We start from the raw sequence: 24,704 nt of genomic DNA on the forward strand, positions 1-24,704 counted from the left end.
ATTTGGATTCCTGCAGAGAAGATTTGGTCTTTGGGGTATAGGTAGTCCCTGCTAATCAGGGGATATGTTGTTTCTGAACCAGCTTCAATAATGTACTTGCATATGGACTTTCTGAGAGTAAAACATTTGTTCAAAACTTTGAACAACCTATTTTAGATGTCCCTATTTTAGATGTCAAAATTTAGGAAAATACTTCACAGCTTTTGGGTTTGTTGTTGTTCGAAACAAGAAATTCAATAATTTTTCTTTCAAAATATATTTGTTTTGTTAGAGCTCTAAAGATGGCATCTATATATACCTAGTCTGAGATCTATTTTGTAGTTATCCAAGAAGATTTTAGAAAAAGCCCTGTTATTTCCAAGGCAGCTTTTCAGCAAAGACACATGTTGAACATTCCTATAGTGTAGTAAGTGGTGAGGTAAACCATTGTCACTTAACTTGGAAACTAGAATCACAGTCACTTTTACTTTCAAACTTATCCCAAGGAGAAATGCAAAACATTACATTATGAAATGTGAAACATTTCATAAATCCAGAAATGATTAAGCAAAACAAAACAAGAAGGCAAGCATTTGTGACCTGCTTGTGACACACACCCCCCAATTCAACTCTTCGTAGAGTTTAATTTAGATTCCTGCAGAGAAGATTTGGGCTTTTGGGTATAGGTAATTCCTGCTAATTATCTGACCTGAATAAAGACCTCAGAATAAAAAAAAATGAGTTGATGACTTTTTAAAAATAAAATAATATAAATGGGTTACAAATGCTATCTCAGACATTTGTAACACAGAATTGCAGATCTTTAAAATCAATTTTACAGACTCCACTATATATAATATTTCAAGAGCATATTTTATTAACTGTGTAGATTATCATATATAATTATGGAAGATTACAAAGAGTATACAAATGCAGTAAAATCTCCCAGATATACAGTAATGTCATTCAAAATAATATTTATTAGCATTGATTCCATGAAAAGGTAATTGTGATTAAAAGGGAATTGGGTTGGATTTCACACAAAACATTAAAAGATTTGGAATTACTTATAAAGTAATAAGAAACAGTAAGTATTGGGCTCACCCGAAACAGATATAATGGAAAGCAATAATGTATTGGTACAAGAAGTTGGAAAGATACATTAATTATGAATGGAACATAACATTGGTTCACCAACTGATACCACAACGGTATAGGCAGGTGAATAAAAGGTACTATGGAGGCTGGTATAAAATGCTAAACGCAACACCTTAACCATGGTCAGGATCTCTGAAAAAATAACATGTGCAATGGTCTTATTTGTGTTATGGTCAGACCACAATTCCACACTGGTATAATTGATGCCATTGCATAAGATACTTTCCTCATAGAAATACATTTTTGACAGAGTGTAAGAATCAAAGAGATTTCTGGTGGCATTTATTTTATCAATCAAATGAACAGCATCTTTGAATTGCTCTTTTGTAGGACGGAGTATTTTTGTTTGCATTTCTCTGCGGAAAAAGATATTACTTTTCTTTTGAGAATAAACAAGTGTACAAATCTCTGTGAGAGAAGAATTTGTGACAGAAACATTCCATGTGCACTCATCATTGTCCTTCGGTCTACAGAGATCCCAGTCACATTCTTTCTTGCTAGTTTGACAGCGATAGGTTGAACCACCGTATTTGGCACATTGATAGTTAATATGGCAGGGCAAACCTGTGGGAGTCACATCTCGGAATGGAGAACAGAGTTCAAGACCATGGATAGTCTCACATTGGAAATGTTTTCCGGATACTTGGCACCTGTTCTTACATGAGTTGTTTTTCAGTGAATATTCCATGGAATCCCACTCTGATACTAGACCGCAGTAATTCCATTTTCCATTTCTAAAGTGACAGTAGTGATAGGAACCTCCCCATAAATCACAAGGTGTGTCACATTTCTCACCAGAAGCAGCCAGGCCTTCTTCTAAGGAACAATAATCCCAACTATGCCCTTTGCCACCCGTTTGCTGGCACCAGGTATACTTAGAACCGTGATACCCACAAGTATTTGTGCATACTCCTCCTGAACTTGTGTAATGAACAACATGGGAGGATGTCCAAGATATGAAAGAGAAGAATGCAACCAGAGCTACATAAACTCTCATCATGGTCTTCTCGAATTCCTGAAATGAAAGAACAAAATGTTCTGCTAATTATGTTTCTATAGTTTTGCTTCACAGCTGTCACACCTTGGTTGTCCCAAATTCTGACTCCGCCTGGTTTCATAATATTCCATGCATTATGTTTCTTTAAGTATGGTAAATCATTAGAAAGTAAAATAACCACACCTTCCATTTGATTTTCTAATATCTTTCTCTGTATTTTGCAACCAAAAATCTTACAATCTTTTTCTATTTTTTTTATTCCAAATGTTACAGAAACAAAACTCTTATATGTGATTATTAATGTTGGATCTCAATCAACAGCACCTAAAAAATTTAAAATGTTCCAAAATATTAATGGTGATATATTAATATATGAAACTGTTACATGAAATGTATTATTTGAAATCAGATATTCTCCTGCTTTATTCTTCTCTAGGGGAACATAACATACAGAGAGAGTGGAGGGGAATTGCATTTATTTTCTAATATATATATATATGGTAGGTAATATGCCCCCCCCATTATCCTTTTTACACATCTTGTTGATTTGCTGGTAGTTGATCTACCATCACCTTAAAGAGTGGAATCCTCTTTCCTAATACATCTTAAAATGGTCATGAAACCATGCAATATCATGCAGAAGAAAGCAAATGCAAAAATGATTTGGTTTGGGCATTTTTCTGCATTTTTTTATTTTAAATTTACTATGGAACAAACTTTGATGGCTCAGATATCTGCTTCCCAAAATAGCCACTTAATTTGACTAGATATAGACAGGCCTGATACTCTTTCCTCATCAGTTGAAATCTATCACTTATCCCAGAATTTATATCACTGAGATATAGAAGGTTATACAAATAGTGAACCTCAGTTAAGCGGTAATCAATTAAATCCTTGAGTGGAAAAAACAGCTAATTATCTAGAAAGATTATGGAATTATACCGAAAAACTTTTCTTCATAAAGATCAAATATTTGGGAGTAACAGCCTGATAAATAGACAGACAACAGACAGACAGACAGACAAACAGACAGAGAGACAGATAGATGAATAAATATACAGACTTGGAAATCAATTCAGTTGCTGTCCAGCAAGAATCTGTTTGGCCTAAAATATATACATTGTTTGTTTATCCACACTTATATGCTGGCTAATGTAACATATTTTACTTAATGAATTCTGTAATTGTACATTATTCATAATATATAAAAACAATGGCATACATGAAACACAAAAACAATTCATAAATAAAACAAAAACAATTCATAAATAAAATAAAACAATACTAATCATAAAAGTATTGCTGTCCTTGCAACTGAATGGCTATTGAAACAGAACTGTCCTAACTATTTCTTGCAGATCATCTGAATCTTTCTCTCTGCTGGTAGGGTGGGCAAATTCTTCTTGGGCAAGCTTTCTGGAAGGTGATCCAAACCTTGATTTGGCCCCAAATCCTATCAGCAATCAGTGTAGCTCCATCAGCATAGGTATTATCCTACTGAATCATTTAGTGTTGGCCACCCCATGTTAAGTCAATTGTAGTAGTCTAATGGAGAAATGACAAACTAAGGACAAAACCATATTTTTCTAAAGACAAAATAATCTGAGAATTCAATTCAATTTCTTTGTAGCATATACACCTCATTTAGAGAAATACCTATTTTCAATAACTTAAAAACTACTGGGTTTTGATCAGGATGAAAAGAAATAAATTATCTATAAAATCCACAATCTTACTTGTAGATACCTTCACATTATTTCCATTAGTTAGTGAAGTAGAGCATCAGGTTATACAGGTAAACAAGAGGAATCAGGAATGTTCTTTTATATATAAAAAATACAAATAGAAAAACTGATAAACAGAGAATCAAATTCATACTCCTTTTTTTCATCCCAGATGGAGTTCTAAAAGCCATGACAACTAACATACCTCATTGATTTTTTTACTTACTCTGTTTCTTGTTCTGTGACTCTAAGAAGCAATGAGGGTGAATGATGGTTTTTGCTCTTTATATACTGCGAAATGAAAAACTTTCTGTTTTAAAGCTAGGGGAAAAGAGGAGGAGCAAAAGATGAAATGAAAGCATCTTTTCCCCATTATTGTGTTTTTTTAAAAAACAGCAAAATGCAATCTGGCTCAGTGAGAGGGAAAACTAAATTTATTTTGAATTGAAGAATAGATCAGGGAAGTTAGCTATGGCTGTAATCATGAGCACCCATACTTCCAAATCAATCTCACTATCATTGTTGTTGAGTATCCCAATCAATTTATTTCTTCTCTTCTGGATTGAAGCACACATGATGAAGTATTTCCATCATTTGATGTCAGACCAAATTTAATTTAAAATAATCTTGATATGAAAAGCTCTCAAAAACAAACAAAACAGATCTAAATATCGTCTGTGTGTGTGTGTGTGTGTGTGTGTGTGTGTATGTGTGTGTGTGTGTGTGAAATGTTTGTTAACTATTTGGATTACCTTGCTTGGCCCCATACATGGGACAAATCTTTTCCTGTTTCAGCCTAACCCAAGGCCATCCACAGGGAGTGGTCACAGTAGTGACAGCTCATATTTGTGTAAATGACTACAGCCCGTGGATGGGTTAGGCTGAAACAGGCAATAAGATTTGCCCCGTGTTTGGGGCCTAGCAAGGTATTCTAAAATACTTAACAAACACTTAACATATATACATATACATATACATACACACACACACACACACACACACAGAGAGAGAGAGAGAGAGAGAGAGAGAGAGAGAGAGAGAGAGAGAGAGAGAGAGAGAGAGAGAGAGAGAGAGAGAGACATATATATATATACACATATACACAGTGCTTTTTTTGTAAAAGAAAAAGGTGCCAGAACTCATACATGTCACACAATCTGCCTTGCCTACCCTACAAGGTTCCATCCAAAAAGGGTGCTGGAACTCTGTTCTGAGCGTTCTATGAGAAAAAAAGCCCTGCATATAGACTTATATACATATACATATAGACATGTATGTATATACAGTATGTATAGAGGGACGCGGTGGCTCAATGGGTTAGGATGCTGAGCTTGTTGATCAGAAGGCAGTTTGGTGGGTTGAATCCCGAGTGCTGCATAACAGCACTTGTTACTCGTCCCAGTTTCTGCCAACCTAGCAGTTTGAAAGCACATAAAAATGCAAGTAGAAAAATAGGGACCACTAAGGTGGGAAGGTAACAGTGTTCCGTGCGCCTTTGGCGTCTAGTCATGCCAGCCACATGACCACGGAGACGTCCTCGGACAAGTGCTGGCTCTTCGGCTTTGAAATGGAGATGAGCACCAGCCCCTAGAGTCGGAAACGACTAGCACACATGTGCGGGGGAACCTTTACCTTATATATATATAAGATGAATATATATATATTCATCTTCAGAAAGTTGTGGCGACGTTTCGACGAAATCCCATCCGTCATCATCAGGCCGGAGTGTTCCTCCTGCTGCTACCAGGAGCAATGCGTGGCCACATGCTTCTCCCAGAAGAAGGAAGCTAAAGCCACCAGCCTGATGATGACGGATGGGATTCCGTCGAAACGTTGCGCCTACACCTTTAGTTCTACGTGGGGAAAAACCCGAAAAACCAAGGTTCCACATACAGGCACCCGCGAAAACCTCAGAAAACAAAAATGTGTGTGTGTGTGTGTGTGTGTGTGTGTGCATGTATGTATATCATTATATATATATAATGCATAAACTCCCTAGGTTTTTACCTTGGCTGGAAAGGGAAAAGAAGTTTTTTTTTCATGCGATAGATTTTCATGCAACCACTTGAGCCAGCATTAGTTGGAAAATAATATTTTTATTATTTATTTAGGAGGAAAACATGCTAGAAGTTGTATGTTGTATGTTGGGGACATACAGCTTGCAAAATGCACATAAAAGCCAGCAGCTTTAATTACATCATCATGTTCACTATCTTTCACAGAAAAACAGAGTAGGAAGGGACCTTGGATGTCTTTTAGTCCAACTCCTAGTGAAGCAGGAGATCCTGTACCATTTAAGACAAATGGTTGTCCAATCTCTTCTTAAAAATTCCAGTGTTGGAGCAGCCAAAACTTCTTGAGGCAGCTTGTTCCAATGATTAATTGTTCTGCCAGGAAATATCTCCTTAGTTCTAGGTTATTTCTCTACTTGATTACTTTCCATCCACTGCTTCTTGTTCTTCTTTCAGGTGCTTTGGAGAAATTCTTGATATTTACTAACTTGATATTTACTATTCTTTGTGGTTACTTATGAACTGACATCCACAACTCATTTAAAAGTTGCTCTGGAACTAGGAAGTAGGAAAAATTAAACCATTTCTAACTTTTCCTACCTTCAATCCAGCAAAGGGCCTACATGATCTTTCACCTAGAAAAGATTTAATCCTTCTGATCTGGCATTTTGGTCTTGTTTTCTGCAAAATCATGTGATGAGTTAAAAATTATGAAACCTACAAATTCCCTGGGGAAAAAATGGTAACATTCTGTTTAAGAAAAATATGCAGCTATTCTGGCACATGTTTTCTAGCCTGGCATGTTTTTCATTTTGTTGACATCCTTTAGCAATGACCTGAGAGTTAACAAAAAAAATTTTTTTATTATTTTACAATGTTTGGGAACACAATCTGTTACTGGTATATATGTCCAAAATAAAAGAAAAACAGTAGAGTTTCCATAGAACTGAATTTAAATTATAATGAGTCCTGGATGCATCCATATACAGTATACAGCCATTTTGTCCATCAAGTTCTTTTGGCTATCATACAGAAGTAGTTTGCATTTGCCTTCTTCTGTCTTCTTTTCTCAACTTTCCATTTCAACCTATAAATTTTAGATTCCATGATGGTCTCCCACAAAGTTTAAAACATAATTGATCCTATTTCATTTTCAGAGATTGGACTAAGTGAGATTGGTGTTGCCAGTCAACTGGTTTCTCTAGGTTCATCCTGGGGATGTTAGCATACTATGTAGGCATCTGCCTCTCAACTAAGTCTTTTGACAAATAACACCAGCTTAAGTTGTCCTTAAGTGTTCTAGTTTTCCTCCTTAAGCCAGCAACAACCCCCAGATGTTTGTAGATGTCTGAAAACTGACACATATTGGAAACTATTAAATGCATGGTGGAGTTGGTTGACCTGCAGGGTAGGTCATTTCATACCAGATTTTATACTTCTTCAAAAATACCTAGTTTTCAAAGAGCCCTAAGTTCTCTGACAAAGCAAGCTGACCAAACAGCTAGCTGATTAGGTAGTAAATCTAGAACTAGCCTACCTATGCAGCAAAAACAAAGATAATTGACTGCTACAATTATCTTTCAGAAGAAAAGAATGGGAGCAAAAAAGTCAAGAAGGCAGCTGTGCAACTAAAGCCAACCACTTTTTAATGTGTGCATTTGTGTTTGTGTGTGTGTGTGTGTGTATGTGTGTGAAATTACTAATTCAACTTGAAATATAAAATAAAGTGCATACAAAAGAAGAAAGGGAAAACACAGAGATATATTTCAAGACAGGATGTTTGTAGGGAAGATTAACAGTATCAAAATTGTAAGTGAAAACAGGCAATCAAAGCCCTGCTCTTTTTAGTATGTAGTACACATCATCATCAACATTCACCCAGTTATAGCTTTCACATTGATGCAGTTGACATTGCCAAGCCTCTACTTTTAAGGGGATTGGGATGAAAATGTAAGGAAGACATTTTTGGAGACAGAAATCCTCTCCAAAATAGAGTAGAGTTTTCAAAAGATAATTGTTCCAAAGAATCCTGTTGAAATGATTTAGGCTGGTATCTATAGAAGAGAAATATCCTAGATATAGATCACAGAATAATAATGATTTCACACAAGTTTTAGATTCTCCTTTCTTGCCCTCCATTACTTCATTACTATGAATCTCTGTACTGAAACTCTTGAAAATTTTCCTCTGGTTTTTATCTTAGTAATATAATAATTAGGTTAGGAGCAGCATGTGCCCCTAGAGGTGACACCTCTCACTTGTTGAGAGTTCTATCCTAGGCACCATCAGATATTTGTCTATCAGGGTGCAGAGACAAAATATCTGCTATGAATTCTGTGTAGGCATCAGGAAGGGCATCTGGCCATAAATGCTCAGCTCCGTTCAGTTGCCAGACTACACCCCAAACCAAGAGATCACAAGGCCATAAAAAGAAAAAAAAATGTAGTAACTCAGTTGGAAGTACAAAGACATGGTCTTTTGGGAGAGATAGCTGTAATTTTGTGCACAGAAATTTTATCTTGCTGAGTCTTCTGAGGCATCCACAAAACCAGTGGACTAAAATTCTCTTTCTAGGCCTGCAGTCTGCCTAGGGTTTTTGGAAGGGAAGGGCAGAACTTTGGAGCTCTAGAATATTAACTTCTGCTTGATTAAGAATGTAGAATTGTCCAAACAGAGCACATAGGTAAATGCCAATTTTCCTGACTTTGGAGGCTGCAAGTACAACAAAGAAACAAAAGCAGCTATACATCTGAACAGTGAATGAGACATAGATTTACTGATGCATCTGACACAGATCTATACTGAGGACACTGGGATGTCATAACTGGATGACTGGAGAATTGTGGCTGGATGGTAGTAAAGAGAGGGAAGATAATTAATACTGATGGGGTGGAACTATCAGCAGGTAACATAGCAGACTCTAGACTGGCTAAATTAACTTTGTATCCCACAGTTAAATGGAAACCATGATGATGAGGCAAGAAAGAGAGTAACATCCAATACCAGCAAAGACTGGACCCTCCTAATCCTGATGGGAGATTCCACAGAATAAGTATGTAGAGAATAAGTATGACTTCCAGATCCAGACAGACAAAAAGGTACAGGCCAATCAATCGACATCATGATAGTAGACAAGGACTGGAAGACAGTGGTGATCATAGATGTACTTATGCTAACTAGCAGCAATATCATAAAAAGGAGTAAAACAAGCTTGGAAAAATACCAGACCTTGTAGGAATATTACCAAGAATATGGAAAGTAAAAGCCAAACTGGTCCCAGTGGTGGTAAAAGCACTTAGTGCTGTGACTCCTGAACGAGGAGAGTGGTGCCAATAGATTCCAGGAACAACTTCAGTTTTCTGTTCAGAAGAGTGCAGCGTTAGGAACAGCTATGATTCTACACAGAACCCTCAAACTCCCTAGCTTCTGGTAGAAGACCAGAGATTGAGAAGATACTCAGTCAAAGGGTTTGGTAACTCACATTTAACATTCATTTCACTATTGTTAAAGAACTCAAATTATTAATCTTTATTTTTCATTATATATTACAACACATAAAATCTAGTTCTGCTAGGTTCTATGAAACCACGGTCTAAACCAACCCAATCAATTTGATAATTACAGGGTTGATAAAATATAATCTATATTTTATCATGAATAATGAGAAGAAAAATTCTTACTCAGAAACATAATTAAGTCCTTGTTAGTACAAGAATGAAATGCTTTTTTCAGTAATTAAAATGTTGGGGCCTATTGAATTTTTCTGGGGGTCTGCAGAGACAAATATCTCAGTATCTTAGACATATATAAGTTAATAATTATTCCAATTTATTGCACTAATGAAAATTCAATACTTTTATATTGACTATTTTTTCTGACTGATCTAAACATATTTGGACATAAATTATTAATTTGGGAACAAAAAATGCAACATTTCATACAAATCAAATGATGTCTTTTCCATAAGTCTCCAATGGATTTTTTCAGCTAAATGAGCAAAGTACCATATATGTCCTTAATTAACATTAATTAAATCTGTTCTGCTAATCACAACACACTATGAGGCTCTATTCACCTGGCCAATATTTTATCCTAAACACTTGATAGCATCTTTTGACTCTTGCTATTTTATGCAAAAATACTTCTGCTCTTAGTATCATACTAAGGAAGCCTTTAAATTTATTTTGGTATAAAATTTTATATTTAATCTGGATTGTGGAAGTTGTGGGGGGATTTTTTTCCTTTTTTTAATCTATCTCCATGAGCCTCCCTCCCTATTTATGAACTATAATTGGAACACACACACACAGAGAGAGAGAGAGAGAGAGAGAGAGAGAGAGAGAGAGAGAGAGAGAGAGAGAGAGAGAGAGAATTATAATTGGAACATGGTGGGGGGAAGAGAAGGGAGAGAGAGAGAGTTTCCTACTGATGTTTTCATTTGGGATGGAGTTAAAACACTGGAAGCCAGGGAGGTTGCTGAAGTAATGAAGAGTGAAAGACTGGACATTTTGCACTCTGAGAGAAATAGGCCATTTAGAAATACTGTACAAAATAAAAATATATAAATAAAAAATAAATGTCCTTTGGCCAGCTCATAATATCATAAGAACATCACCCTCCTCTCCATGAAAATTGTTTTTCTTTGACAAACATTTTGAAATGTTTTATTCCACCCTATAAAATTGAACTGGAATTACCAGGATAAGGAAACATAGATCCAGTGATACTTGTGGGGAAAAAAACTCTGCTACTTTCTGCTATTCACTGCCTTCATACAGCTATTCTACATGGGGAACATACTAGATTAAATTAGCTTAACCGAATTTTGATTCTAATATTCATTTTTCATCCTTGCACGTGTTGCATGACCCACACTGCAACCATTTCTAAACAACAGATAAAATCAATTTGAATTTTAAAGAAACTCCAGAGCCTATCCCATCTCACAAGAACATTTCACATTTAAACTAACACTAATCATTATGAGATATGTGTGTGGGGGGGGGATGTTATTGTCTTGCTAAAATTCCCTGCTTTCCCTGAAAACAGAAGCCCTAAATAGCATGTCAATAGTAGAAGCCTAGCCTCTGTTTGTTGCTTGATTAACTTGAGAGATGGCAAGGGCAGTGATTCAACTCTTCAGGTCCATTAGAATCACTGTGAAAGGTTTCATTCATTTACCAGCTAGCAGAGTGGAATACAATCTAACGATGGAAACAAGCACTGTTTTGGAAACCAAGCTGGTCTTCCTGCCATCTAACACCAAATTAATTACCTATGGAATGCAGCCAGGTGCTCCTGCCTTATAATCAAATGAGACCACACAGAGAAAAAGACAATAATTCATCATGTATTGAACAATGGAGGGGAAAAAAGTTGTGGTTTTTTGTGTGTGTTTATATACATACATACATACATACATACATACATACATACATACATACATACATGTGGGTGTATGTATATGTATACATACGCATATGTGTGTGTGCACGTGTTTGCATGTGTGTAGGTTTCTGTGTGTGTGTGTGTGTGTGTGTGTGTGTGTGTGTGAGTGAGTGTGTGTGTATGTGCATTCAGTATTTTCACAATCATAAAAGAGAAATAGAAAACCAGCTGACAGGACATATTTACAATGATTAAACAGCATTTTCATAAGCTTCAGTGCAATCCACTAAAAATGGGACTTCTTTGTTTAAAAAGTTCAATTTCCAAAGAAATAAATCTAAGACTGAGAACATTAAAAAAAAACACCTATCTAATCCAGCATTCTTTTTCATATAGTGGCTAGCAAGATAAGGACATGAGGCTGACCGTATGGTGATAATACTTAGCCAATTGTTCCTTAGCAATTCATTATATTTAAAACATTATGGTAATGAGTTCTATATTGCACACATTGTATATACTTATGGTACACTGCTGTCTACTACAGGCTGAAACACTGTCTCACTGAACTTTCTGTTTAGAATCAGGGGATATGTTGTTTCTGAACCAGCTTCAATAATGTACTTGCATATGGACTTTCTGAGAGTAAAACATTTGTTCAAAACTTTGAACAACCTATTTTAGATGTCCCTATTTTAGATGTGAAACTTAATTTAGGAAAATACTTCACAGCTTTTGGGTTTGTTGTTGTTCAAAACAAGAAATTCAATAATTTTTCTTTCAAAATATATTTGTTTTGTTAGAGCTCTAAAGATGGCATCTATATATACCTAGTCTGAGATCTATTTTGTAGTCCAGATTATCCAAGAAGATTTTAGAAAAAGCCCTGTTATTTCCGAGGCAGCTTTTCATCAAAGACACATGTTGAACGTTCCTATAGTGTAGTAAGTGGTGAGGTAAACCATTGTCACTTAACTTGGACACTAGAATCACAGTCACTTTTACTTTCAAACTTATCCCAAGGAGAAATGCAAAACATTACATTAAGAAATGTGAAACATTTCATAAATCCAGAAATGATTAAGCAAAACAAAACAAGAAGGCAAGCATTTGTGACCTGCTTGTGACCCCCCCAATTTATTTCTTTATTTATTTTATTGGATTTGTATACCGCCCTATTCCCGTAGGACTCAGGGCGGTTTACAGGGCAGTTAAAACCATGAAATCAAAAAATTAAAAATAAATAAAACAATTAAATTAAATTCAAGCCCCAAGAGTAAATCTAAAACCCAGTTAAATTAACAACTCCACAGTCTGGACCAAACAGATCGAAGAGCCAAGTTTTCAGGTCCCGGCGAAATTTAATTTTAAGTGAGCGAAGGTCGGGGGCAGTCCTAAGTTCTGTGGGTAGTTGGTTCCATAGGGCAGGCGCACCCACAGAGAACACCCTTCCCCTGGGAATAACCCACCGGCATTCATTAACCGGCAGTACCCTGAGAAGGCCCTCCCTGTGGGGGCACACAGGACGATGGGAAGATGATGCCTGCAGCAGGTGTTCCCTTAGATAGTCCGGACCCAAGCCATTTAGGGCTTTATAGGTCATTACCAGCACCTTGAATCTCACCCGGAGGGCAACCGGAAGCCAATGCAGCTCACGGAGAAGAGGTGTTACACGGGAGTATCGGGAAGCTCCCATCAAAACTCGCACAGCTGAATTCTGCACCAGTTGAAGCCTTCGGGTGGTCCTCAAGGGCAGCCCCATGTAGAGGGCATTGCAGTAGTCTAACCAGGAGGTCACGAGCGCATGAGTGACTGTACGTAGAGCATCTCGGTCCAGATAGGGACGCAACTGGTGCACCAGGCGAATCTGGGCAAAAGCCCCCTGGTCACGGCTCCTATATGATCTTCCAAACTGAGCCGTGAATCCAGGAGGACTCCCAAGTTGCGAGCCCTATCAACGGGGGGTAATACTTCATCCCCTATTGTTAATAATGGAGAAGGCTGGTCAGCCCGAGATGCCGGTATGAACAGCCACTCAGTCTTGTCAGGATTGAGACGAAGCCTGTTTCTCCCCATCCAAACCCAGACCGCCTCCAGGCAACAGGACATCACAGTGAGGGCATCACTGGGTTGGGTCAGGGTGGAAAGAAAAAGTTGGGTATCATCAGCGTACTGGTGATACCCCACCCCGAAACCACGAATGAGCTCACCCAGTGGCTTCATGTAGATCAAATGCATAGGTATAGTATAGGTGGTACCTTGCTCAATAGTAGTAACTGCGAGAGGGATCTAGGAGTCTTAGTAGACAATCACTTCAATATGAGCCAGCAGTGTGCTGCAGCTGCCAAAAAAGCCAACACAGTGCTAGGCTGCATTAACAGAGGGATAGAATCAAGATCAAGTGAAGTACTAATACCACTTTACAATGCTTTGGTAAGGCCACACCTGGAATACTGCATCCAGTTTTGGTCACCACGATGTAAAAAAGATGTCGAGACTCTAGAAAGGGTACAGAGAAGAGCAACCAAGATGATTAGGGGGCTGGAGACTAAAACATATAGGGAACGGTTGCTGGAATTGGGTATGTGTAGTTTAATGAAGAGAAGGGTGAGGGGTGACATGATAGCAGTGTTCCAATATCTCAGGAGCTACCACAAAGAAGAGGGAGTCAAGCTATTCTCCAAAGCACCTGAAAGCAGGACAAGAAGCAATGGATGGAAACTAGTCAAGGAGAGAAGCAACCTAGAACTAAGGAGAAACTTCCTGACAGTTAGAACAATTAACCAGTGGAACAACCTGCCTCCAGAGGTGGTGAATGCTCCAACACTGGAGGTTTTTAAGAAGAGACTGGACAGCCATTTGCCTGAAATGGTATAGGGTTTCCTGCCTGAGCAGGGGGTTGGACTAGATGACCTCCAAGGTCCCTTCCAACTTTATATATTATTATTATTATTATTATTATTATTATTATTATTATTATTATTATTATTATTATTATTATTATTATTATTATTATTATTATTATTATTATTATGTTGAACAGGAGGGGAGAGAGGACCGACCCCTGAGGGACTCCACAACTCTTCCCAGAGTTTAATTTAGATTCCTGCAGAGAAGATTTGGGCTTTTGGGTATAGGTAATTCCTGCTAATTATCTGACCTGAATAAAGACCTCAGAATAAAAAAAAAATGAGTTGATGACTTTTTAAAAATAAAATAATGTAAATGGGTTACAAATGCTATCTCAGACATTAGTAACACAGAATTGCAGATCTTTAAAATCAATTTTACAGACTCCACTATATATAATATTTCAAGAGCATATTTTATTAACTGTGTAGATTATCACATATAATTATGGAAGATTACAAAGAGTATACAAATGCAGTAAAATCTCCCAGATATAATGTCATTCAAAATAATATTTATTAGCATTGATTCCATGAAAAGGTAATTGTGATTAAAAGGGAATTGGGTTGGATTTCACACAAAACATTAAAAGATTTGGAATTACTTATAAAGTAATAAGAAACAGTAAGTATTGGGCTCACCCGAAACAGATATAATGGAAAGCAATAATGTATTGGTACAAGAAGTTGGAAAGATACATTAATTATGAATGGAACATAACATTGGTTCACCAACTGATACCACAACAGTATAGGCAGGTGAATAAAAGGCACTATGGAGGCTGGTATAAAATGCTAAGCGCAACACCTTAACCATGGTCAGGATCTCTGAAAAAATAACATGTGCAATGGTCTTATTTGTGTTATGGTCAGACCACAATTCCACACTGGTATAATTGATGCCATTGCATAAGATTCTTTCCTCATAGAAATACATTTTTGACAGAGTGTAAGAATCAAAGAGATTTCTGGTGGCATTTATTTTATCAATCAAATGAACAGCATCTTTGAATTGCTCTTTTGTAGGACGGAGTATTTTTGTTTGCACTTCTCTGCGGAAAAAGATATTACTTTTATTTTGAGAATAAACAAGTGTACAAATCTCTGTGAGAGAAGAATTTGTGACAGAAACATTCCATGTGCACTCATCATTGTCCTTCGGTCTACAGAGATCCCAGTCACATACTTTCTTGCCAGTTTGACAGCGATAGGTTGAACCACTGTATTTGGCACATTGATAGTTAATATGGCAGGGCAAACCTGTGGGAGTCACATCTCGGAATGGAGAACACAGTTCAAGACCATAGATAGTCTCACATTGGAAATGTTTTCCGGATACTTGGCACCTGTTCTTACATGAGTTGTTTTTCAGTGAATATTCCATGGAATCCCACTCTGATACCAGACCGCAGTAATTCCATTTTCCATTTTTGAGGTAACAGTAGCGATAGGAATTTTCCCATAAATCACAAGGTGTGTCACATTTCTCACCAGAAGCAGCCAGGCCTTCTTCTAAGGAACAATAATCCCAACTATGCCCTTTGCCACCTGTTTGCTGGCACCAGGTATACGTATAACCATGATACCCACAAGTATTTGTGCATACTCCTCCTGAACTTGTGTAATGAACAACATGGGAGGATGTCCAAGATATGAAGGAGAAGAATGCAACCAGAGCTACATAAACTCTCATCATGGTCTTCTTGAATTCCTGAAAAGAAAGAACAAAATGTTCTGCTAATTATGTTTCTGTAGTTTTGCTTCACAGTTGTCACACCTTGGTTGTCCCAAATTCTGACTCCTCCTGGTTTCATAATATGCCAAGTATTATGTTTCTTTCATTATGGTAAATCATTAGAAAGCAAGATAACCACACCTTCCATTTGATTTTCTAATATCTTTCTCTGAATTTCGCTCTCTTGTGAATAGTAAACCTTCTAAGCCTTAGCAATCTCAGATGCTATTGCAACCAAAAGTCTTAAAATCCTTTTCTAATTTTATGATTCCAAATGTTATGGAAACAAAACTCTTATATGTGATTATTAATGTTGGACCTAAATCAACAACACCTGAAAAATTTTAAATGTTCCAAAATATTAATGGTAATATATTAATGTATAAAACCATTACATGAAATGTATAATTTGAAATCAGATCTCCTCCTGCTTTATATTTCTCTAGGGGAACGTAACATAAAGAGAGAGTGGAATGAAAATGCACTTATGTTTTAATATATATAACTATGGTAGGTAATATCTCCCCCATTTTCCTTTTTACACATCTTGATTTGCTGGTAGTTGATCTACCATCACCTTAAAGATTGGAAACCTCTTTCCTAATACATCTTAAAATGGTCATGAAACCATGCAATATCATGCAGAAGAAAGAAAAAGCAAAAATGACTTGGTTTGGGCATTTTTTTGCAGACTTTTTATTTTAAATTTAGTATGGAACAAACTTTGATGGCCCAGATATCTGCTTCCCAAAATAGCCACTTAATTTGACTAGATGTAGGCAGGCCTGATACTCTTTCCTCATCAGCTGAAATCTATCACTTATCCCAGAATTAATATCACTGAGATATAGAAGGCTATGCAAATAGTGAACATCCAATTAATGGGTAATCAATTAAATCCTTGAGTGGAAAAAACAGCTAATTATCTAGAAAAGTTTATGGAATTATACTGAAAATTTTTTCATCATAAATATCAAATATTTGGAAGTAACAGCCAGATAAGAAAGATAGATAGATAGATAGATAGATAGATAGATAGATAGATAGATAGATAGATAGATAGATAGATAGATAGATAGATAGATAGATAGATAGATAGACAGACTTGGAAATCAATTCAGTTGCTGTCCAGCAAGAATCTATTTGGCCTAAAATATATACAATGATTGTTTATCCACACTTATATGCTGGCTAATGTAACATTTTTACATAATGAATTTTGTAATTCTACATTATTTGTAATATATATAAAAACAATGACATACATGAAACACAAAAAATAATTCATAAATAAAACAATACTAATCATACAATTATTGCTGCCCTTGCAACTGAATGGCTATTGAAACAAAACTGTCCTATTTCTTGCAGATCATCAAGGTAGTAGCACATCTGAGTCTTTCTCTCTGCTAGACTGTTTAGGGTGGGCAAATTCTTCTTGGATAAGCTTTCTGGAAGGTGATCCAAACCTTGAATTGGCCCCAAATCCTATCAGCAATCAGTGCAGCTCCATCAACATAGGTATTATCCTACTGAATCATTTAATGCTGGCAGCCCCATGCTAAGTCAATTGTAGTAGTCTAATGGAGAAATGACAAACTGACAAAACCAATTTTTCCAAACACAAAATAATCTGAGAATTCAATTCAATTTCTTTGTAGCATATGCACCTCATTTAGAGAAATACCTATTTTCAATAACTTAAAAACTACTGGGTTTTGACCAGGATGAAAAGAAATAAATTATCTAAAAAGTCCCCAAGCTTACTTGTAAATACCTTCACATTATTTCCATTAGTTAGTGAAGTAGAGCATCAGGTTATACAGGTAAACAAGAGGAATCAGGCATGTTCTTTTATATATAAAAAAATGCAACTAGAAAAACTCATAAACAAAGAATCAAATTCATACTCTTCTTTTTTTCATCCCAGATGGAGTTCTAAAAGCCATGACAACTAACATACCTCATTGAATTTTTAACAATTACTTACTCACTCCTTTTTTCAATAAGCACTCCTTTGTTTCTTACTCTGTCCCTTATTCTGTGACTCCCCAGAAATCTAAGGAGCAACGAGGGTGAATGATTTTCTTTTGCTCTTTATATACTGATGAAATTAAAAACTTTCTATTTTAAAGTTAGGGGGAAAGAGGAAGAGCAAAAGGAGAAATGAATTCATCTTTTTTCCCATTATTGTGCTTTTTAAAAACAAACTTCCTATTTTAAAGTTAGGGGGAAAGAGGAAGAGCAAAAGGAGAAATGAAATCATCTTTTCCCCATTATTGTGCTTTTTTTTAAGCCAGAAAGGGTCACTTCAGACTTTTTAGTTCTGTAGGCTTAACAAACATTAAAAATGCTGACCTTGAAAATAAAGAAGGCACACAAAAAAAGAAACATAATATGAATATTTTAAGTAAAAAAAAAGCAAAGATATAAATTGAGACATCTTTTATCTTCTTCCTTAGTTCAATTCAGATGTGTTTCTTCAAGTCAGTTTTGACTCAAGGAGACTTCCCCTTGCAATGTTCTTCCCAGCATTTTCAGAAATTGCCTCCCCTTGCCCTAAAATCACCAGCTGGCCTTGCAAATGAGGCAAGACTTGAACTCAAGGACTCCTACTCTCTACTCTGACCCTTTAACCACTACACTAAACTGCCTCTCCCTCCCGCATTGGGACCTAAGTATTTTCCTCAGAAAGGCCTACTACAGGAGCAATAGATACATTTAGATTCAGTGTCTGTGATCCAGCAGCATTTCAAAGGAGAAAAAGTCCATATTGTGTGTCTTACGTCATAAACAGATAGTCTGTATGCTGAATCTCCCAGTTTGTAAGCTATAAATGGAATTCTCACCACCTTAATGAAGTATCTGAGGGGAAGAGAAAATACCAAAATAATCCAAGTAAGTAAATAATAGTTCGCTTAGTGACCATTCAAATTTACAATGGCACTGAAAAAAGTGATTTATGACCATTTTTCACACTTACAACTATTGCAGCATCCCCATGGTCATATGATCAAAATTCACATGCTTTGCAACTCTCATATTTATGATGGTTATAGTGTCCCGGGGACATGTGATCTTCTATCTTGCTATCTTAAGTCAGATTCACTTAACAACCATATTACTAACTTAACTACAGTGATTCACTTAACAACTGTGGCAAGAAAGGTTGTAAATTGGGACTAAATTCACTTATCAACTGACTCACTTAGCAGCAGAAATTGTGGGCTTAATTGTGGTCATAAATCAAGGACTATGTGTACATTATTTTTATTATTCTAATTCATGACAATACACAAAACACTGTCATGCATTTCTTTTAACTGTGATTTGTTGAATCACAAAACACAATTAATTGCATTCATACATTACACTAAGCCAAAATTAAACAAATCAAATAACGGTTTAATGAGATGTGAGAAACTAGCCAGTAATTTATCCTTCTGCTATCTTCCAAGAAGAAAAAAAACAATATAACCCTAAGTGTACTTATGCAAACAAAAACAGATACAAAAAAATAGGGATAATGAGATTGACTCAAACTTCCAGCCAGCAAGTGTAGGCTGGCTCAGCATTTTCAGGATGCCAAGCCCAAATTGGAAGAAGAGCATTTTATTTTTCTCCACCCTTTATGCACTCAGAACATTGTTTACAGCAAATGATCGCTGTTGCCCTACAGTAGTTTGGTTTCTATAGATATCAAACTGAATACTTTTAGCCTAACTTTTAAAATGAATAAATATTAATTTGCTGAGAAAACAAATTTGCTGTAGCTTTCAGCTGCTCAGTGGCAAAACTTCCATAGGTAAAACAAATTATTAAAAGCTCTCCACCTTCTTTTACAAATTCTCCAAGTTATATAGAAACTATTTATCCCACAAGGAAGTATATTTGTACATTTTATTTATTTAGCTTATTGTGATAGTACATTAGCCAGGAAACTACAGCGTTAATACAGAGTAGCTGTTTGGCTGCTAAAACTGCTTAGTCCATAATTAGCACATAATTAAAAATGCTAATATGCTTTATATCCCAAACAAATAATGCAGCCTTTAGTCAACTCAACAATCATATCTCCTTTAATGTTTTTGCTTTCTTTTCGTCCTTCCAAGAAACATGAGGGCTGACAACTTTACATCACAAATTGATCACAGTGTGATCTGCTGTCTTTCCATCTGGAATAGATTTTTATGTTGACTTTTTGGTGTCTGCCAGTAACAAACAGCTAATACTAATGCTAATCAAGGTGATTATAATAGCTGTCCAAGAAGAAAAGAAGTACTAATGAGAATTTAGTCAATTGTCATTTCAGATTTTCATGAATTCTGTTATTTGTCACTTGCTTCTATCTTTTGACTGAAGACAATTATTCCAGCTGCTAGCTGAATGGAGGCTGTCCAGCTATATTTAAATAGACTTTGTCTTCATTAGCACTTTGTGTAAATTCATCCAGAGAGGGTTCTTTCACGCTGTCATTAGGCAAGTCCAATTCATGCTATCATTCAGAGTGCTAAAAGAAAATATTACAGATGTCTTACAGTTTTAGAAATTATCTCCTCCATTTGAATCCCATTTTAAAATCCCCCTTGATTAACTGAAAACACATTAGCCAAATAACAATTTCAAATGAATGTGTAATTCTCTCCTATCGTCATAAGTGTTTGCCTTTTGCACTGTACTGACATTGATTGTTATAAAAAAGTTATATTAATTTAAAATTGGCAATGATAGAATATTAACTATCTTTGCATGTCACTCCAATCTGCTCAGAGCAAAATATATAATGTTTCGTGTAAAATAAAGTATTATATTGCCTGTAAGAAAAATAATTTTAATGTTTAAGCATTTTTCAAAAAGTGTCAATTCTCAGTCATATAGAAGTTTTATTATATATTCTTGGTTGACATGTTCAAGATACAAATTTATTTATTGTAATATTACCTTAATACACTATTCCATGCTCTGATCAGTAGCCAATTTCTGTACTATCAATAAACTTGATGCCTTTAATCTAGCTCTCTCAACTCAGAATTTGGGAAAAATAAATCAATTAATTTTCATTCATATGTGCTAATGGGCCATACGATCTCTTCAGAGTTCAAAGCAAAAATTTACTGTAACATGTTAAAAGCCCATTTCTGCATCTTACTTTTTAAAACCAACTTACAACAGGCAACAGCATTTATATTATTAGTCTGATCTTGAAAAATCTGTATTAGGATGCAATTTAGGATACAATTTACTAGGAAATCTCAGGGGATGTTGAAGGTAAAACATTTATATATTATAGCCAGGAAAACAATATCAACACCTCCTTGTTGCCATCAGGAATTGACATTGACTGTAGGGAGACTTTCTTTAATCAAAAATAGACATGATTGGGTACCACATCCAGTGACATACTTTTCTACATACAATCTTACACTCCATGCAAGCTATTGAACCACATTAGCTAGTAGATTCTTTTTAGTGTGATGTAATTACATACTGTATTACTCACACACAGAGATACACAGACACACACACACAGAGATACAGACACAAACACACAGACACAGAGACACAGACACACACAGAGAGACAGACACACACACACACACACACACACACATGGATAAAAGAACCATGTGTCTCTCTCTCTGTTTGTGTGTACCTTGTTTGATTAATTATCATTTATGCTTCATTGTTTGTAGATAGTGAGTTTTTTTATCCACCTATTTAGATACAATTTGTAAAGCGGCACACTCCAAACAATGCTGTTCATTTCAGAATGGCTACTGCAAACTAAATGGCAATTCTATATTGGCATATTTCTGTTTGGTTTTTCTTACATGTTTGTTCCCATTATTTGTTTTATTAGCCAAATGCCAAATTTAGTCTCATCTTTCAAAAGTACAATTATAATTTCCTATCAGGGACAAAGAAAATTGCAATTGAACCAGATGCCTTCAGAAAAACAGCAGCTGCAATTTCTGTGTTTTTTTTTCAGGCGTTCTGGCACCTTTTTTTTTTGCAAAAAAAAAAAAAGCTCCCTTATTGGCTTTCCTAAGCCTATTGCAGGGCTAGGCAATCTTGGCTCTTTTTTATGACTCATGGACTTCAACTCCCAGAAATCCTGAGCCAGCCATGCTGAGGGGAAAGGGAGAGGTTTCCAAGCTGAGCCATGCTGGCTCAGGAATTCTGGGAGTTGAAGTCCTTGAGTCATAAAAGAGCCTGCACTACAGAGAACATTAAAATTGTTTACAGGATTACTTCTTTAGGAACTAAACTTTTAGAATCTAAAACAGTTAATTCAAAAAAGCCAACAGGAAAGAACCTCACATTTTTCATCTGCTTCTGTCTTTTGGAAGGTAAAATTAGATAACAAAATAATCTATTTCTTATGTTAACATCTCTGCAATGAAATCAAAGGTAACAGGAAAGAAATGAGAAACATTTTTCTCAATGTAATATGTCTAATTTAGCTGATTCTAGAAAAAATAGTATATTTTGTACACTCTTGAAAACTATTTTGAATCTAAACAATTCTTAAGAATGAAATATTCTTAATTTGGACTTTACGTTTACTGTTTGGACTGTTGTGTGTTTTGAAAAATAGATTATTTAGAATCTAGTTATGTTGCACTTCAGTCTTTAAATAATTAACCTAGTATATACATAACAATATATGATGTTTTCCCTGGTGAGCTTAACATCAATAACAACATCAATAAAATAATTTCTGGGGGTATTATCTGTATAGTAAAATTTTGGACAAGCAGTGATCATATTACATATGTGCATAAGCGTAGTCAGTAGCATATGCCTTTTTAAAAATATCAAACATGCAAAGAAACAAAAATAAGTCCAAAATATCTGTATTACATCCAGAAATGCCAACTTTGCAACCAATATTTCTCATCCATAACTATGGCACCCTAAGGATACCTGCATACATGCAAATGTTTCTCTGGGATCAGTAACGCAACATGGATTGCTTTTTCCTTCCAGTATCATATACCTAAAACCAGTTTATTGTATTTGGCAATTGTACTAAAAAATATTTCATTCATTTAATTTGAAATCAAGTGAAAAATTGATTTAAATTATTTTATTAAAACAAATTAATGACAATTCTTTTATAAAAAGTTGCCTCAAACAAAATGAGTTTGACATGCCTGCTCTAGATAGTTGAATGCTCCAAAATAAATTCTAGACCAGGCCTGTACATGCAGCCTACCAAGCACCCTTGGACAGAGCACAGACTTTTTTTAAAGTAATAAAATCACCACCACTGCCCTGAAAGTCATGTTGCCTAGTGCCTCCATGGCTTACCATGACCACGAGCTCCAACACTGTAGATGCTCCTCTAGTCACCAAATCATTGATTAGCCCACCAGCATTCCTTTGCAGACCACAAAGATTTTTAATTTATCAGTGTGGGCCGTTCCCTTCTACAAGTTGCACAGATCTCTTCTAGATTTTCCTCTTGCCTTTCCGAGTTAACTCCTTGGTCTGTCATTGAGCAAGAATTTACTTTGTAGGGAAGCATATTATCATTTGATGCATATTTAACATATGTTCTACCTTTATTTACCGATTATATAATATTTGTATGCAATCCACATGGCGAGGTTTGGGGCAACTTACAATAGAAAAAAATATATTTTTAAAATTAGAAGATTAAAACATCGCCTAGCCCGCACCGCCTCCACTGCCCGCACTGCGCAGCCCCGCCATATAGAGTGGGCTCTGCTGCTCCCACAGCACCAGCCGTGCTGGCTCTGGCCCTGGGGGGGAGCCCACTGCCAATACCCTTCGCACCTGTGACTGCAGCAGCACCGCCTCCTGCGCCCGCCAAGATGAGAGTTCCGGCACCTTTTTTTTTTTTTTTAGAAAAAAAGCACGGTGTCTATTTATTTATAAATTGAAGAATGCAATGTATTTCAGCTCATTAGGTGAAAGTTTTCCAGACTACTAACCCAAAACAAGTGAGAGCTGATGCAAAACATTCCCCTGGGAAAATATTTTCATAGAATAGTATTTGCTGCAAAAGGAATAAAGCAAAAATTTCAGACTATGGCACAAAAGGGAGGTCAACCTAACCCTTTTCTCTAAAGTATGTTGTTGGTCAAAAGAACCATCCTGGAATTTGTTCATGGAGTTCAAATGTCATTGGTATATATTTTTTTTTCTATTACATTGCATTGGACATTGAAATGTCCACATGGGGTGGATTAAAATAATCAAGGTGGTAACTTCAACTAAGAGATGAAGTATTTTGTATGTGCATTGGCACTGCATGCATCTACAAAGGATAAATCATACAGTCACAGCTGCCATCTTGACTTTTCAGATTGGGCAGAGCTATATCTTTGGCAGAATGCCCAAAGAAAACATTAAATCATCTCTCATTAGTGTGCTAATGGATGGAGAGATAACAATAAGACAAAACATAAAGATTAAATAGATAGAAATAGAAATACAGAAATAGATTCCACATTATTAGGATAGCATAAATTCTGGTAGGAAAGATGTCTCATGAACCTAATACAATACAGCTCATTCAGTATTTTATTAATGGTAGCTTCATTTGACATTAATAGTTTATAATGAAAGTAAATGTTTTGGCATGATATAGTTAAGGTGCTATAGTAAATCAGGTTCAAATCTATACATAAATATTCACTAAATATATATGAGCAGCCAATTCTTCTCAGTCAAATCTACCTCACAGGACTGTTCTTGGAAAAATTGGAGAAAGTAGTCCTATATATACTGTCTTCATTCCCAAAATAAAAAAATAATCTAATAAATAAATGT

General features: G+C 35.9%; 2 protein-coding genes across 4 annotated transcripts; both read right to left on the bottom strand.

The window, feature by feature from the left end:
- Positions 1-866: 866 nt before the first annotated feature.
- On the bottom strand, positions 867-17,991 carry LOC308677920 (uncharacterized protein). Of its 2 annotated transcripts, none has more exons than XM_081344625.1 (2): positions 17,883-17,991; positions 867-2,143 (listed from the first exon to the last, which is right to left on the bottom strand). In XM_081344625.1, the coding sequence occupies exon 2, from the start codon at positions 2,135-2,137 to the stop codon at positions 1,142-1,144; it is 996 nt and encodes a 331-aa protein (XP_081200751.1). In that variant the 5' UTR covers positions 2,138-2,143; positions 17,883-17,991; the 3' UTR covers positions 867-1,141. The 2 variants fall into 2 exon arrangements, with proteins under 2 accessions (XP_081200751.1, XP_081200752.1); XM_081344626.1 differs by lacking the exon at positions 17,883-17,991 and adding an exon at positions 4,085-4,121 and having other exon boundaries at positions 867-2,152.
- On the bottom strand, positions 14,571-17,966 carry LOC308677919 (uncharacterized protein). 2 transcript variants are annotated; one of them, XM_081344624.1, is made up of 2 exons: positions 17,897-17,966; positions 14,571-15,878 (listed from the first exon to the last, which is right to left on the bottom strand). In XM_081344624.1, the coding sequence occupies exon 2, from the start codon at positions 15,861-15,863 to the stop codon at positions 14,868-14,870; it is 996 nt and encodes a 331-aa protein (XP_081200750.1). In that variant the 5' UTR covers positions 15,864-15,878; positions 17,897-17,966; the 3' UTR covers positions 14,571-14,867. The 2 variants fall into 2 exon arrangements, with proteins under 2 accessions (XP_081200750.1, XP_081200749.1); XM_081344623.1 differs by having other exon boundaries at positions 17,893-17,966.
- Positions 17,992-24,704: the final 6,713 nt, after the last annotated feature.

This window comes from Vipera berus (assembly GCF_964194415.1).
Source record: "Vipera berus genome assembly, chromosome: Z".
Lineage (NCBI taxonomy): Eukaryota > Metazoa > Chordata > Lepidosauria > Squamata > Viperidae > Vipera > Vipera berus.

Coding starts and splice junctions, on each gene's coding strand:
- LOC308677920 (XM_081344625.1), bottom strand. CDS start 2,137: ATGATGAGAGTTTATGTAGCTCTGGTTGCATTCTTCTCTTTCATATCT.
- LOC308677919 (XM_081344624.1), bottom strand. CDS start 15,863: ATGATGAGAGTTTATGTAGCTCTGGTTGCATTCTTCTCCTTCATATCT.